General features: G+C 42.9%; 1 protein-coding gene across 2 annotated transcripts in view; it reads left to right on the forward strand.

Moving 5' to 3' along the window:
- Positions 1-1,745: 1,745 nt before the first annotated feature.
- Cdc5l (cell division cycle 5 like) overlaps positions 1,746-13,829 on the forward strand; it is a 39,111-nt gene continuing 27,027 nt past the window's right edge. For both annotated transcript variants that reach the window (XM_051152913.1, XM_051152912.1), the window contains exons 1-6: positions 1,746-1,931; positions 4,452-4,555; positions 5,956-6,117; positions 6,641-6,768; positions 7,405-7,504; positions 12,967-13,185. In XM_051152913.1, the coding sequence (XP_051008870.1) occupies positions 1,887-1,931; positions 4,452-4,555; positions 5,956-6,117; positions 6,641-6,768; positions 7,405-7,504; positions 12,967-13,185 (758 nt within the window). In that variant the 5' untranslated portion in view covers positions 1,746-1,886. The remainder of the gene's footprint in view (positions 1,932-4,451; positions 4,556-5,955; positions 6,118-6,640; positions 6,769-7,404; positions 7,505-12,966; positions 13,186-13,829) is intronic.

Below are 13,829 nucleotides of genomic sequence, written 5' to 3' on the forward strand. Positions count from 1 at the left end.
TTTTCTAGCAGGTGACATGTTAAGGAACATGTCTTAAGGAAGACACACCCTTTTCACGTTATCATAAAGATGACCGATGGTGTAGAGGTGGTCCTGAGTGGCAGAAGCCACTGTCATAAACCTTTGGAATATACTCTGAGAAAGGGCTCTGGTAGAGGGCTGGTTCATCTGTGTGCTTATTAGGACTCTTACTTATAAATATTGGAAACCTAACTCCAATGGCTACATTCAAAAGGGGAATACAGCTTTGACTTGGGAATGTTCTGGATCCAGGGACCATGTTGTGGCCAGGACCTACTTCCAAGTCTTCAGAGTTTGTGTTTTGATCTTTTCACTGTATCTGTGATGTTATTTCTTCTCACCTTGGCCTCCACAGTTGAAAACATAGGTAATAAACAGCTGGTAGGTGCCACACAATTGGTAGGTTAGAGATTCACCAGCCAGCAGAAAGACTGATCTCTTTTGGATCCCAGTGTTAAAATTCCCAAGGCAGTGTCTATAGCTTTGCTTTGATCTGGTCAACCCACTGGTGCATACATGAGCGCATGCCTGTGTGTGTGTGTGCTGTGAGAACCATATCTAAGTGATGTTGCCCGAGTGGGCAGGAGGTAAGGGTTGCACATCTTGACCCGAGAGCATTGCAGAAAGTTCCAGAGGCAGAAAATGGCTTTTCACCTGTCAAACTGCCAGTTGACAAGAGAGCTAAGAGTGAAATGAGATTGCATGTGACTAAATGCATGTGTTCTGCATAACAGTACACCATCTCCCTTTCAACAGAAAACAGTGATATTTTATTGATACAATTTCCTATTTCAAGGGAAAAAAGATAACAAAAAGCAAATCAGAAAGCGCGTCATGTCTTCCAGAAGAGGCAGACAGAAACACAACCACCACCACCACCACCAAACCAGAGCACGGAATAAAATCTGCGTGGGAAACAGGCAGAGGAGACGGCAGAGAGTTGAACGACTTCCACCTCACCGAGTTTTTGTTGAACCGCAGCTGTCCTCAGCGTTATGAACACGTGTGTCCTTAGTTCCACTCTTCAGATGACGACACAGGACTACAGGGGCAAGACTCCCGCCGCTGACCGAGAGCCTGGTCTGCAGAGACCCAACAGGGAGTGATGAGTGAGAACCGCTGGAGTGACATTTTCCTTGGCGGCCGAGTTTCTCGGGTTTCTAGGACATCTTCTGAACTCCTCGGGGGGGTTGAGGTGAAGTTTGCGTGGCCCTTCTAGGAAGGATAAAGAACACTTCGAAAGAGCAGTCATGTCACTCGGGTTAGATTTATGATGTCACCGAATCCGTACAGCATCTTCGGCCCCGCTGGTTGTATTTTCCAGATGAGAACAGATCACACCATTGCATTTCCCTGAGGACTCTGTGCGTCGCTGAGGCGGCCAACACCGCTCTCGGTTAAATAAACTTAACAATTTTCCCTTCGTGAACGACTCGGGTGCGGAACGCCACACCCCTGACATTTCCCCCGTGCCGCCCCCAGCGTGACGGCAGGACCAATCCCGTCACTGCGCTCACGGCCGTGTTCCACCTCTGGCATCTCGCGAGAGTTTTGTTTTCTTCCAACCTGTCTCGGACCTGCGCGCGACGTCGGGCGCTTTGGCCCCCGCGGTTTGATGATTTTCTGTCAGTCTTAAGGTTCCAAACAGGCCGCGTCTTCTCCCTTCGGTCACTAAGATCTCGCGAGATTTACCGGGCTGTCTCATCCCCCCCCTCCCCCCGTTCCCCCGTCGCGCCTGCGCAGATCTCTTCAAAGGAGAAGGTCGCTCTCGGAGGAAGTGGCCTCTTTGCGTCCCGTGACCGGAGCGCCGTTACTACTTTCTCGAAGCTCCTCTCGGCCGCTTGCCGGGACTCTCCGCCGCCAAGATGCCTCGGATTATGATCAAAGGGGGCGTGTGGAGGAATACCGAGGTGAGGCAGCTTTTCCCGCCGTCCGCTGCCCTCCGCCGGGTCCGGTAGCGTGTGCGCACGCGCGGGGGAGGTCCGGGAGCCGTGGCTGCCCCGCAGGGTCTGCGTCGGGGACCGGACCCTGGGAACCAATTGCCATGCGTGGGTGCGGGCTCGGGTTACCTGCGCACCTCGGGGCCGAGGTTGCGACCCGTCGCCCGGCGCTCCCCGCCTGTTATGTGCTAGGCCCACGAACACTTACTTGTTCGGCTAGGGACGCGCTCCGTCACTCTCTCCAGGGACCCCGGGGCGGCCGAGACGGGACCTTCGCGGAAGCGCAGTTTCTCTTCAGCCCCTTCCTTTCTCTGCTCGTACAAAGAGCTTCCCTCTGGTAGAAGTCGCTGTGGCCCCAACTTTGTTTTCCCTTGACTTCCTTACAGCGGGGCAGGCGGCGCGTTTACGTCTGCACCTCTCTGCTTATCTGATGCCCCGGCGTAATCGGTCTGCTTTGCAGATCCCAAGGTCCTTTCTCTTACCTGCCAGTCACGCCGCTCTTTGCCGCAATAGAATAGTTAGGATAAACTACTACGTATGGTGGTGGTTGTTGCTTGCAGAAATGAAGTAGATCATGCCACGGGTGAGGGGAACCAGAGAAGAAAGGAAGTAAAACAAATTAAGTTCCCGTGCCTTTGATTAAATGAATGTATGAATACCTTTGTGTCTTGTGCCTCTTCTTGAGATATCTTTCTAAATTGCTTGGCATCTTTCTGACGGTACTCCGAACTTAGCTGAGAACACTTCTTGGAGTCCCTTAACCATCCTGTTGAGAGTTAGTTGTTTAGTGGTTTTGTACCACCCGCTTTCATTTGCTATAGCGTGCCTTTTGTTTTTACAAGCACTTTCTGTGTGGTTCCAGCTGAGCTTAATTTCTCAAGGCCTCAGTTTACTCATTTTCATAAAACAAGTAACATTATATACTTATTGCGGCATTACCAGTTTGGAATATTGTGAACACAGCTGGGGACATTAGTAAGCCCTAGGTAAAAACAAGTTGCTGTTGCCCACATCAGACCACAGATGCAGGAGGACCAGGCTTTGGTATTTTAGAACTTAGTATGAAGCCGGTTGTTTGGTGGTGTTTGTGAATGAGTCTTGTAGCATAGTTGCCTGCCGTATATACTTGGTTGAAGATGTGTTGAAGTATAGAAAAACTTCATCAAAGTTGCAAATGGAGGCACGGAGGTTGTTTAAATTAGAGGAGACCTGAGGGAGGAGCAGAAATAAAAAAATCAAGTAACAGCAGATCATTCTGCAGTAGTCAAACGACAGAGAGAGAGAGAGAGAGAGAGAGAGAGAGAGAGAGAGAGAGTTTTACAGGGTCTCATGTAGCTCTGCAGTAGTCAAACTGCAGAGAGAGAGAGTGAGAGAGAGAGAGAGTGTGTGTGTGTGTTAGTTACACGGTCTCATGTAGCCCAGATTGGCTTAGAACTTGCTATGTAGATGAGGGTGAACTTGAACTTGTGATCCTTCTGCATCTACTGCTGGGATTACTACCTGGGACGCTAACCCAGGACTTGAAGCATACTAGTGGGCACTCTGCCAGCTGGTAATGGGAGAGAAGATGGAGTGAAGAGGCTCAGGCACAAGGCATGCAGTTCATGTTCGTTTTTGTAAGAAACCCAAGTTAAAGTGCTTAAATGCATTCCTTTACGGCTCTATGCTCTCTGGGGTCTGTGCGTTCACCTGGCAGGTTGTTGGGGGTTGGGTGTGCTTTGGTGATTGGAGCAGTCAGGGTGATGACTGATGAGGTAGAGGGAGCTGTGCCTCCTGGGCTATCATGATGGGTAGGGTGCTGGAGAGGAAACGTGATGTTGAACCAGAGTCTCAGCTTGCTTCTTGAGGCCTGCAGAGGTCATCTTTGATTCTCTTTTCTGGACTACCCAAGACCTGGTTCAAGATAGATACTCAGAAAACTTTTTAAAAATATAAATATATAAATGTATGTGAACTTTACCTTTGTGAAGAGAATGGCAAGTACATACTGGTGAATAATTTTTGTATGTCATAAAGTAGTATTTTCAACATTGACTTTTCCCACCTCTAGTTTGTTGAGAGACAGGTAAGATGTCCTTTGGGTTTTTTGTTTTTTGCTTTTTTTCTGTTTTTTAAAAAGAGATTTATTTTTAAAATTACATGTCTGTATATGGATATGCACACATGAGCACAGGGGCCGCCAGCGGCTAGAGGCTTTGGATTTCCCTGGAGCTGGAGTTACGTGTAAGCTGCCTGATGTGCATATTGGAAATTGAACTCAGGTCTGCAAGGAGCAGTACATGCCCTTGAACACTGAGCTGCCTCTCTAGTCACCTCCTTCTGATTCTTTTATGCTACTTATCATTAACTGTTAATGACATTTTCATGCCCCTCCCCATTAAAAAAAATGATTGTGTATCTCTGTAGGAACTCTACAGGGCTAAATAAAATTTTGTCTTTTCTCATTTGGAGGCTTGTAACTAAATGTATTCTCTTTGGCGACTCTTTTAGGATGAAATTCTGAAAGCAGCAGTAATGAAATATGGCAAAAACCAGTGGTCTAGGATTGCCTCATTGCTGCATAGGAAATCAGCAAAGCAATGCAAAGCCAGATGGTATGTACCAGTGAGTAAGTGGAAAACAGCGTGGTCCTGATTGTGACACAGAGGGAAGTATGGAGAGAGGTGGGCTTTTAGATTCATTTGTCACTTGTTTCTTATGTGTTCTTAAGAAAACAGGTTTTCCTCCCCTCTACTCTGCCTTTTTCTCACAATTTAGCATTGTGAGAAACTGATCAGTTGTGAAGCCCTGTTTAAGTGAGTCAGTGTATTTGAGAGTGCCTTGTGAGACAAAATACAAAAATCTTATAGGAGATTACTGGGCCTCAGCTCATTGGATGAGTTGTGTTCTAAAAGTCTTTGAATTGTTTGTTTAGGACTTACTTTCCCAAAGAAATAAATGCCGCTTTTTCTAGGCCAGGTCACAGTGATTAGTTTCCTAGTAGTAGGTTGCAATATTGCATGTATGCCACACAAAGATGAAGCAGATACCAACAGTCTACGTATGGAATCACCTGATAAATAACACGGTGCTTGATATGAGCTTGTGTTCTTAGGGTGAATGAATAGGTCTCAGCTGTAGCCCATGTTCTGTGAGGAACTTCGTTTTGGATTGTATGATGGTGGAAAGTATCAGGTGCAGAGCCGAAGGAGGGTAGCCCTCAGGCTGTAGCCGCCTTAAGTCATTCACTTCAGCCCAGCTTGAGCCCCAGTAGTGTGAGGACTGAGAAGTGCGGACAGACTCTCACCTAGCTAGATACCTAATAGACAAGGTGGATTGGGCAGCCATTAGAAGATGGAGGATGCCATAGTAGTTTTACTTTAAATTTAAAAGTACAGCAGATGAAAGCGCACTTAGAGTGCTGAAATGTTTAGTGGGTTTAAACCAGATGCTAAAAGAAGAAAGTGAAGATGTCATGGAACTCAAAACCTAAGACAGAGCAGTGAAATTGTAATATAAAAAATACAAAGTGCTGTTCTTTGTAGATAATTTTGGAGCCTCCAGAAAAGTTAAGAACAAGCGCTGGGTGTGGTGCTGGAAGCCTTTAGTCCCAGCACAGAAGACACAAGCAGACAGATCTTTGTGCTCAAGGCCAGCCTGGTCTGCTTAGCAAGTTCTGGGATAGCTGGGGCTACACAGAGAGAAACCCTATCTCAGACAGCAATGGCAAAAACAAAAGAGAAAGTTAAGAACAAATAAAAATAAGTACTAGCTGAAAAAGAAGTCATGATTTCATTTCAGTCAAATTAGGTTTCTAAGTATTAGTAATCTTAATAAAATATACTAATGTGAAGAGGAAAAGATGAGTAAGTTTAACTTCACAGTGAGTATTCTCTCATCAGAAGGAATAGGGATTGAAGGATGAGAGTATGTGATTTTAGACAGCAAATCTAATGTGTAAGCTGGAGATTTATTCTTGGTAACTGGCTAATGTTTGAAATGTTGTCTTTAATAGGTATGAATGGCTGGACCCAAGTATTAAAAAGACCGAATGGTCCAGAGAAGAGGAGGAAAAACTCTTACATTTGGCCAAGCTGATGCCAACGCAGTGGAGGACCATTGCTCCAATCATAGGAAGAACAGCAGCCCAGTGCTTGGAGCACTATGAATTCCTCCTGTGAGTAGACTTAGAGCATCTTGAAGACTGTGTGTATGTCAACGTGCTGAACAGACTTAAAGGCGTTTCCAGCTTAATTTTGACTGTGACTAAAGCCAGAGAAACTAAAGCCATTGAATTCTGTATTCCAAATGTCACATGGCTGAGCAAAATTATGTCTTCTGTTTCCCCTTTAAAAGGATGATTTACAAAGTAAGTGAGTTACAGTCATCTTAGAAAAATGAGTGCATGAGAGAGCACATAAAGGCCACCTGTCGCCAGTGCCTTCTGCTCCAGCAGTGTCTTCATTTCTCTGAATGTTCTGCAGTATGTGAGGGCTATCTGTTTCATCATAAGTGGAAACACTGAAATGAGAGATTTTTAATGCCATTTTATTCACAGTTGTAAAGATGCTATTTTACATAATGTTCATTTGTTGGTATTTTTGGGGAAAAAAAAGTGGCAGAGCTAGGACCCTTGGTAATTCTAAGACAAATTGACATGATACTATGACAAACTCATTCGGCTTTTTTTTTCCTCCAAGGGACAAAACTGCTCAAAGAGACAATGAAGAGGAAACAACAGATGATCCCCGAAAACTTAAACCTGGAGAGATAGATCCCAACCCAGAAACTAAACCAGCTCGGCCTGATCCAATTGATATGGATGAGGGTGAGTGGACAGACTCTTGAGTGTTTCCTGGGTAACTAGACGATGTGGGCATTCCTTACTACTTTCTTCTCAGTTTCTTCTCGAACTCTTGACTTTTTACAATCCCAGTTCTGTCAGTGGTTAATATTCTAAATATCTCCCCAAATGTGTCTGCCCTTTTTTTATTACAGAAGTAACTGCTTAATCCCCTTTATTTTCCTCTTTCTTTCTTTCTTTCTTTTTTTTTCAGACATGGTTTCTCTGTGCAGCCTTAGCTGTCTTGGACTTGCTTTGTAGACCAGGCTGGCCTCAAACTCACAGTGATCCACCTGCCTCTGCCTCCCAAGTGCTGACATTAAAGGCGTGCGCCACCACTGCCTGGCTCTTCTTAGCTCTTTTTAGCATCTCTGAAGTAGAAATTCTTACTCTGATTTTAAAGGTAAATTCTTATTGACAGAGGTAAGTATGGGGTCAGGCTTACATAGCTAGCAAGTTAGTGATGGGATGATTTATAGCCTGACCTTCTCTGATGTCACAAATGTTCTATACCCTGTACCAACAGCGAGTGCATTTGTGCTTCTGTCACTGTAAGCACTAGGTATGTCTGGCTGCTCATGTTGGGGAGGAGCTTACTTTTTCTTGTCTTTATTTTTGCAGATGAACTTGAGATGCTTTCTGAGGCTCGAGCCCGCCTGGCCAATACTCAAGGAAAGAAGGCAAAGAGGAAAGCAAGAGAAAAGCAGTTGGAAGAAGCAAGGTGTGTTTTTCATTTCACATCCAATAGTTAGTTGTGCATCCTTAGGCTCAGGAAAGCTGAATGGTTATCCACTCTGGTTGTGACTAGTCTGAACTGGCCGATTCCTATTTTGATGTTACTTCTTAGTTTCTTTATTTTTCTGGGACAAACAAAAACAACTTCTGTATTTTTTCCCTAATCATTTCAGAGTAGTTAGGAAAAATACACAGCATGGCAGAAATTACGGGCATTTGACCCAGTGTGCTATGTTTGATCTATTGAGGCATCTTGGCATCAGGGGGCTTTTATATGACTGTCAGTTACCAGTTCCCACCCTCCTTGATTAGTCTTGGGCAGGCACTGGCTAGGAGGCAGGAATTTAAGCTGAACATAGAGGGAGTTAAAGTTAATGAGCCCTGAACCAAATTCTAGGCTGTCACAGAAATCTTCATTAAAAAAGTGAGTGAACTGTATTAGGCATTGCTTTTTACTCCCCGCTCTCCTTGCTGCTATATCCTGCCATGGAGGATGCTTTTGGTGCAGCTGGCCATTCATTACTGTAGAGTGCTCAGATTTGGTGGGCGTATGGTACACATGGGGTAGTGAACAGAAACTAGGAGAAGGTGCTGCATTTCTTCTTATCTAGCTACCTTTCTATTCTGTATACTGTTGAGGGTTAGTAATGTATGGTTGGAAAAATACCCATTTTTGCCTAGGGCTATTTGGGAACCCAGTTCTGAAAGCTGGTTAATTATGTGAGCTGGCAAGGAATACATTAATTGCATCTGTGGAAGGCTTTTAAGTTTGGTTAGGATTGATTGACTGAAGTACGTCTGTGCAGATTTTAATTTACCCTACCATTTCTTGTAGCATCTATGTATTTAAGCTGTGCGCTGCATTCGCCTTGCAAAAGGTAGGACTGTGTGTGAAACTGGGTTCAAGACTACTCCAGATGTTAAATTGCTTATCTGTTCTTGCCACTTAAAATCACTTTTTATTGACGATAAACAAGTATGCTTTTCCTTCCACGTCTGTTAATATTTTTGTCTTAGGATGTGGTTGATACAGCAGCATATTTATTAGTTAGATTCACTTAGCATGATCTTGGGAATGTTTTTTGATGAGCTTAGTTGTCACAGACATGAGGATAAGTCATAGAGGATTTGCTTGACAAAGTTCCAAAGATCTCCAGCTGATTACCACTGCCCCTAAATATTATGCATGGTCCAGGTGTAATATTATTTAGAAATTTGCTATTTCTCCTAAAACTGTTTTTTCTCTTTATTTCTTAGCTCTAAGGAAAATCATACTGGGAAAACTTTTTCCCAGAGAGAATGTTGAAGGAGGGCATCTGGCCAAAGGCTTAAGACAATGAGTTTTTTGCTCTGACTGTGAGCACCCAAGCAGAAACTGCATGAAAGAAAGTTGAGACTTGACATAACAGGACCTAACTAGATACTGTTACCTGTAGAAACGCTTCCTTAGAATCTGCTTTGAGAGCAATAGAAGGTGGGCTTGCAATGTCATGCTTTACAGATAGTTTACAATAGAGGACCCTTTGACAGTTAGCTTAGGCTTGGATAGCATACCTGTTGCTCTGGGACTGGAAGTAGGTCAAGTTTTTAGAGACTATTTATGTTATGTTGCTATGACAGTCTTGTAAACACATTGGCTTTAGCCTGGGGAAATTTATGAATAAACTTTCCCTGTATTAAAAATAATGATCAGGTTATGCTGACCATTGCTTGAAAATTGATTTTTGTTATATGTTTTGTTGTAGGTTACAGAAGTTTTTGTATTTCCTTGTTACTCTGTTGATTTTTGAATGCCCTAGTGATTGTAAAAGATGAAAAAAAAATTCATGATATAATCTGTAATAGAAAAAAATTGAACTTCATTTCAATAAAATAATGGAGTTGGCCCAAGGAGAAAGGGCAAGCAAGTAATAGACATGAGAGAGTAAGCTAGAGTGAGATGGGGAACAGCAAAAGATGAGGAACAGCAAGTAAGAAGATTGATAGAAAGATGGGTGACAACAAGCAAGGAATCAGACAGCAAGCAAGACAGAGACAGCCAGACAGCCAGAAGAAAAGTTCTCCTGGGTTTTAAGACCTTCAGCTTGTACCGCATATGCCTGAGTCCCCAAATCTCTCTTTTTCCTCCATTCCTCAGCCATTCCTCAACAACCAGTTCCTCTAGCTAGTTGTCCAACCAGTAGTTGGTTTCCCTTAACCAGCTGTTCACCAGCCGCTCAACCCTTCCTACTTTGGATGCATCTCTCTTCTCTCTTCTTCGCTGTTCCTGGAGCTGGTCTTGGGGACCAGCATTTAGTCTTTGTTTCTGTTACTTAAAGAATGAAATTACTTTTGGAATATATCCTTCAAGACTTCTCTTTCATTGTACATGTATGTTCATATGTCTGGAAACGCATTAACATATAGACTTAATGGGATCATTCCATGTATAGTCACATCTCATACAGTCCTTTGTTAATCTTACTGGGGTGCCCTTGTAACTGACTGTTTTCTTCACAAGTCTCATTTTTTTTCTTGAAAACTGCATGTTTTATATATTGTGACATAATAGTTGTGGGTACTGTACCCTCATTCCCACCCAGTTTTAAAAAAAATTTTTGTTTTGAGAACAATTTCATTACATCAGTGAAGTTTGTTCCCTGTTGTCCTCTGAGGACTGAGCAGCCCTCTGGTGCTGCTGCTCAGGGAGGGAAGGCGTGGCTGCCACAGTCACTGTGGGATGGCGTGTGTGGGTAGGGCTCTTGTGGGTACTTTTCTTCTGATTGTGCCCAGCTGTTTGTTGTAGTGCTTTCAGTAGTGTTGTGCGGTAGTAAACTGTTGTGTAGTTAAATCTGATTCAGCTTGGGGTCCTTTGAAGAGAGAGTTCTGAGATCAGCCTTTGAAATTTATTCTGACTCCAGGAGAGCTCTGTCCTCTGTTTCAGTCTATCAAGCTAGTCAGCTCTCAGCTTGACCTCAGGCTACACTCTGTCCACTCTTCCCGGTTGCTGCTTTTGAAGTGCCTTTTGCATGGAGTTCTTGTAGATGGAGCAAGTTCTTTTAGGTCTTGCTTCTTCTCCAGGGCTCTAACTGTGCATTTCTGATTGACACTCTTGGTTAAGGAGCTGAGTGTGCTGGGGAGCAGGGGTGGTAGGCAGTCCTTGATTCTCTCCCAAGGTAGAGTCCTCATTCCAGAAGCTGAGGCAGAAAGAGCTCTCAGCTCTCAGGGCTGTACCCCAGTGGTAGGTGCCCAGGGGAGAACGCTTGCCCCTTGTTTGGGTGGAAAGAGGAGGCTGTGTAGCTGAGTGTCTGGTGGCAAGGTGAGAAGCGCTGGGCCCTGCATCTCCTGGACTGAAAGCTGTGACTACTGGTGGGCAGGGAGAGGGGGCTCATGTTCTGGGCTGTGTGGCGTTTCCTCCTGCAGGAGCTGGTGGGTACAAGGGAGAATAACTGCGTTCTTTTTCACCAAGTTTAGGTAGATTTTCTTGAATGTTTATGTATTTTCCATGTTCTTTTTTCATGTTTTTCTGGGGAGTGTGTTTCTTGAGTCCTTTGTGCTTGGCAGTCATTCTTTTGTATTTCTGGCTTGTGATTTGTTTCTCTATCTCCAATACTGTGAATAACTTTCTCATTAACTCACTAAAATTACAGCATCATTGGGAAATACAAAGGAAAGTCTAAATTAAATGAAAATTTACCCTCTACTGATGCCCATGAATCCTTCACACTGGCTGATAGATGTGCATGTAACTTTTGCATGCTTTTCTATTTGTGAGCTGTGTTAACATTTTATTTGCTCTACCTTAGGTGTCACTGTTTTTCCTTTTTTGAGACAGGGTTTCTCGGTGTAGCCTTGCCTATCCTGGACTCTCTTTGTAAATCAGGCTGGCCTCGAACTCACAGAGATCTGCCTGCCTCTACCTCCTGAGTGCCACCATGCCCGGCCAGGCTTCATTCTATATGAGTAGTTTTGTAGCTTTTCTTAAGATTATATAGAAACTTGAGAATTTATATAATATATATATATAAACTTAAGATTATATATATACTTGAAGTTATATAAAGCCTGTATAATACCTTGTCTTAAATCTTTTGTACATTCATTCAGTTCTTATTAATGAATTAGATTGTGGCCAGTGTTCAGCAAAACAGTCTCTGATTAAGTAAAGTACTTACTTGTATTGATTTAATCTCTTGGTTGAAGTCAGAGGAGTGAATTGGTGGCTTAAAAAATATGAAAAACGATAGGCTTTTAATCTGTGTTGCTAAATTTTTTTTAAAGACCACCATCCCAGTTGATTTTCTTTTTACATTTACTGGATACTGTCTGCTTCTACACTTCTTTTGAGACAGACTTAATATGTAGTTTTGACTGGCCTAGAGCGTGATATGGCCCCAAATTTAGAGATCCAGCTGCCTCCTAAGTGCTAGGACTAAAGACGTGCACCACCTTGCTCAGCCCTACTTTTTACACTTCTGCCATTAAAATTCAGAACGATAGCAACTAGATATGCAGAAATGGTACATGCTAATTTAATTTGTGATTGTTAGTTAAGTTAAACTTTTATTTCTTTTTTTTTTTTTTTTTTAAACATTAGAGTTTTACATGGAGGGTTGGAGAGACTAGTCAGTGGTGTTAAGAGCATGCACAGTTCTGTTCCCAGCTCATAACCACCTGTGACCTTTCCTCCAAGAATTCCAGCGCACTCTTCTGGCTTCCTGTGGCACTGCATGCATGTGTAGTTCACCCACACAGATATACATACATATAAATAAAAATAATAAACCTTTAAAAGTTTACATAAATTTTAAAAATAATATTTTATTATTTCTTTGATATTTTAATGCACTGTATTTTAAACATATTCACTTCCAACTGCTCCCAGGTCCACCTTGTATATAAACTATATTTAACCATTTCTGATTAGGGATGAGTGTTTTTTTTTTTTTTTTAATGATTTTTTTTTTTGTTCTCTAGTTATAAAATTTAAATCTCAACATTATTAATCTTTTTTTGCTACTTAATTTATTAATAACTATATTCTTTTGTTTGTTAGTTTGTTTTCAAGACAGAGTTTCTCTATGTAGCCCTGGCTGTCCTGGAACTCACTCTGTAGACCAGGCTGGCTTTGAACTGACAAGTACTGGGATCAAAGGCTTGTACCTCTTCCCAAAAGAAAGAAAGAAAGAAAGAAACAAAAACAGAAACCTTGCTGTGGGAGCTGTAGTGTGTCCCACAGTTATACTCTTACTTAGAGAGAGGTACACATTTGTTTACAGTTTCTCTGCTTTCCCTTTTTGCCTTATTGCATTTTTAAAGTCAGCTGGAACTTGGCAAATGGTGTGAGGTAGGGCTTGAGTAAATATTTCTTTTTCAGATAACGAGATAGCTTTCTTAACTGCTGTTGGGTTAACCCACGTCTGCCTGGCAATGTTGATTTTCAAGGTGACACTATTTTTTTTTCTCCAGGCGTCTCGCTGCCCTCCAGAAAAGACGAGAGCTTCGAGCAGCTGGCATAGAGATTCAGAAGAAAAGGAAGAAGAAGAGAGGAGTTGATTATAATGCTGAAATTCCGTTTGAGAAAAAGCCTGCTCTTGGTTTCTATGATACTTCTGAGGAGAATTACCAGGCCCTTGATGCAGATTTCAGGAAATTACGACAGCAGGATCTTGATGGGGAGCTAAGATCGTGAGTCCCTTTGAATCTGCAGATAGGTGCAGGAGGACTCTGAAGCCTTTATAAAGTGTCATAAAGCCAGGTTCTTAGGGTCTCCATCACTGTCATGTTTTTAGTATACAATATGATGTGCAGTTCTTTAAAAACATTTTAGTGTGTGTGTGTGTGTGTGTGTGTGTGTGTGTGTGTGTGTGTGGTGTGTGTGTGTTTTGAATATATTTGTGTTGCATGTATGTCATGGCACCCAAGTAGAGGTCAGAAGACATGGTTGCTTCCCTCCTGCCATGTGGGTCATGGGGTTGTCAGGTTTGGGAGGCTGGTTCCTTTACTTGCTAAACCATTTCATTGACTTGATATGTGTTTCTTGAATTGGTGCTTTAGGAGACTGTTGACATCTTTTCTTTTTTGAATATGCATGGGTGTTCTGCCTATATGTATGTGTGCCTCTTGGCCTTGGCACTCATGGAGGCCAGAAGACTCCCTGAACTGGAGTTACAGATGGTGATGAAATACAATATGGGTGCTGGAAATCAAACTGGGGTCATTTGGTAGAGCAGCCACCAGTGCCCTTAACCACTGAGCCGTCTCTCCAGCCTGATTACCATTACTAATGACATCTTTATTATTTGTTTATTTTTATTTTTTGAGCAGTGTCT

This window comes from Acomys russatus, chromosome 11, assembly GCF_903995435.1.
Source record: "Acomys russatus chromosome 11, mAcoRus1.1, whole genome shotgun sequence".
Lineage (NCBI taxonomy): Eukaryota > Metazoa > Chordata > Mammalia > Rodentia > Muridae > Acomys > Acomys russatus.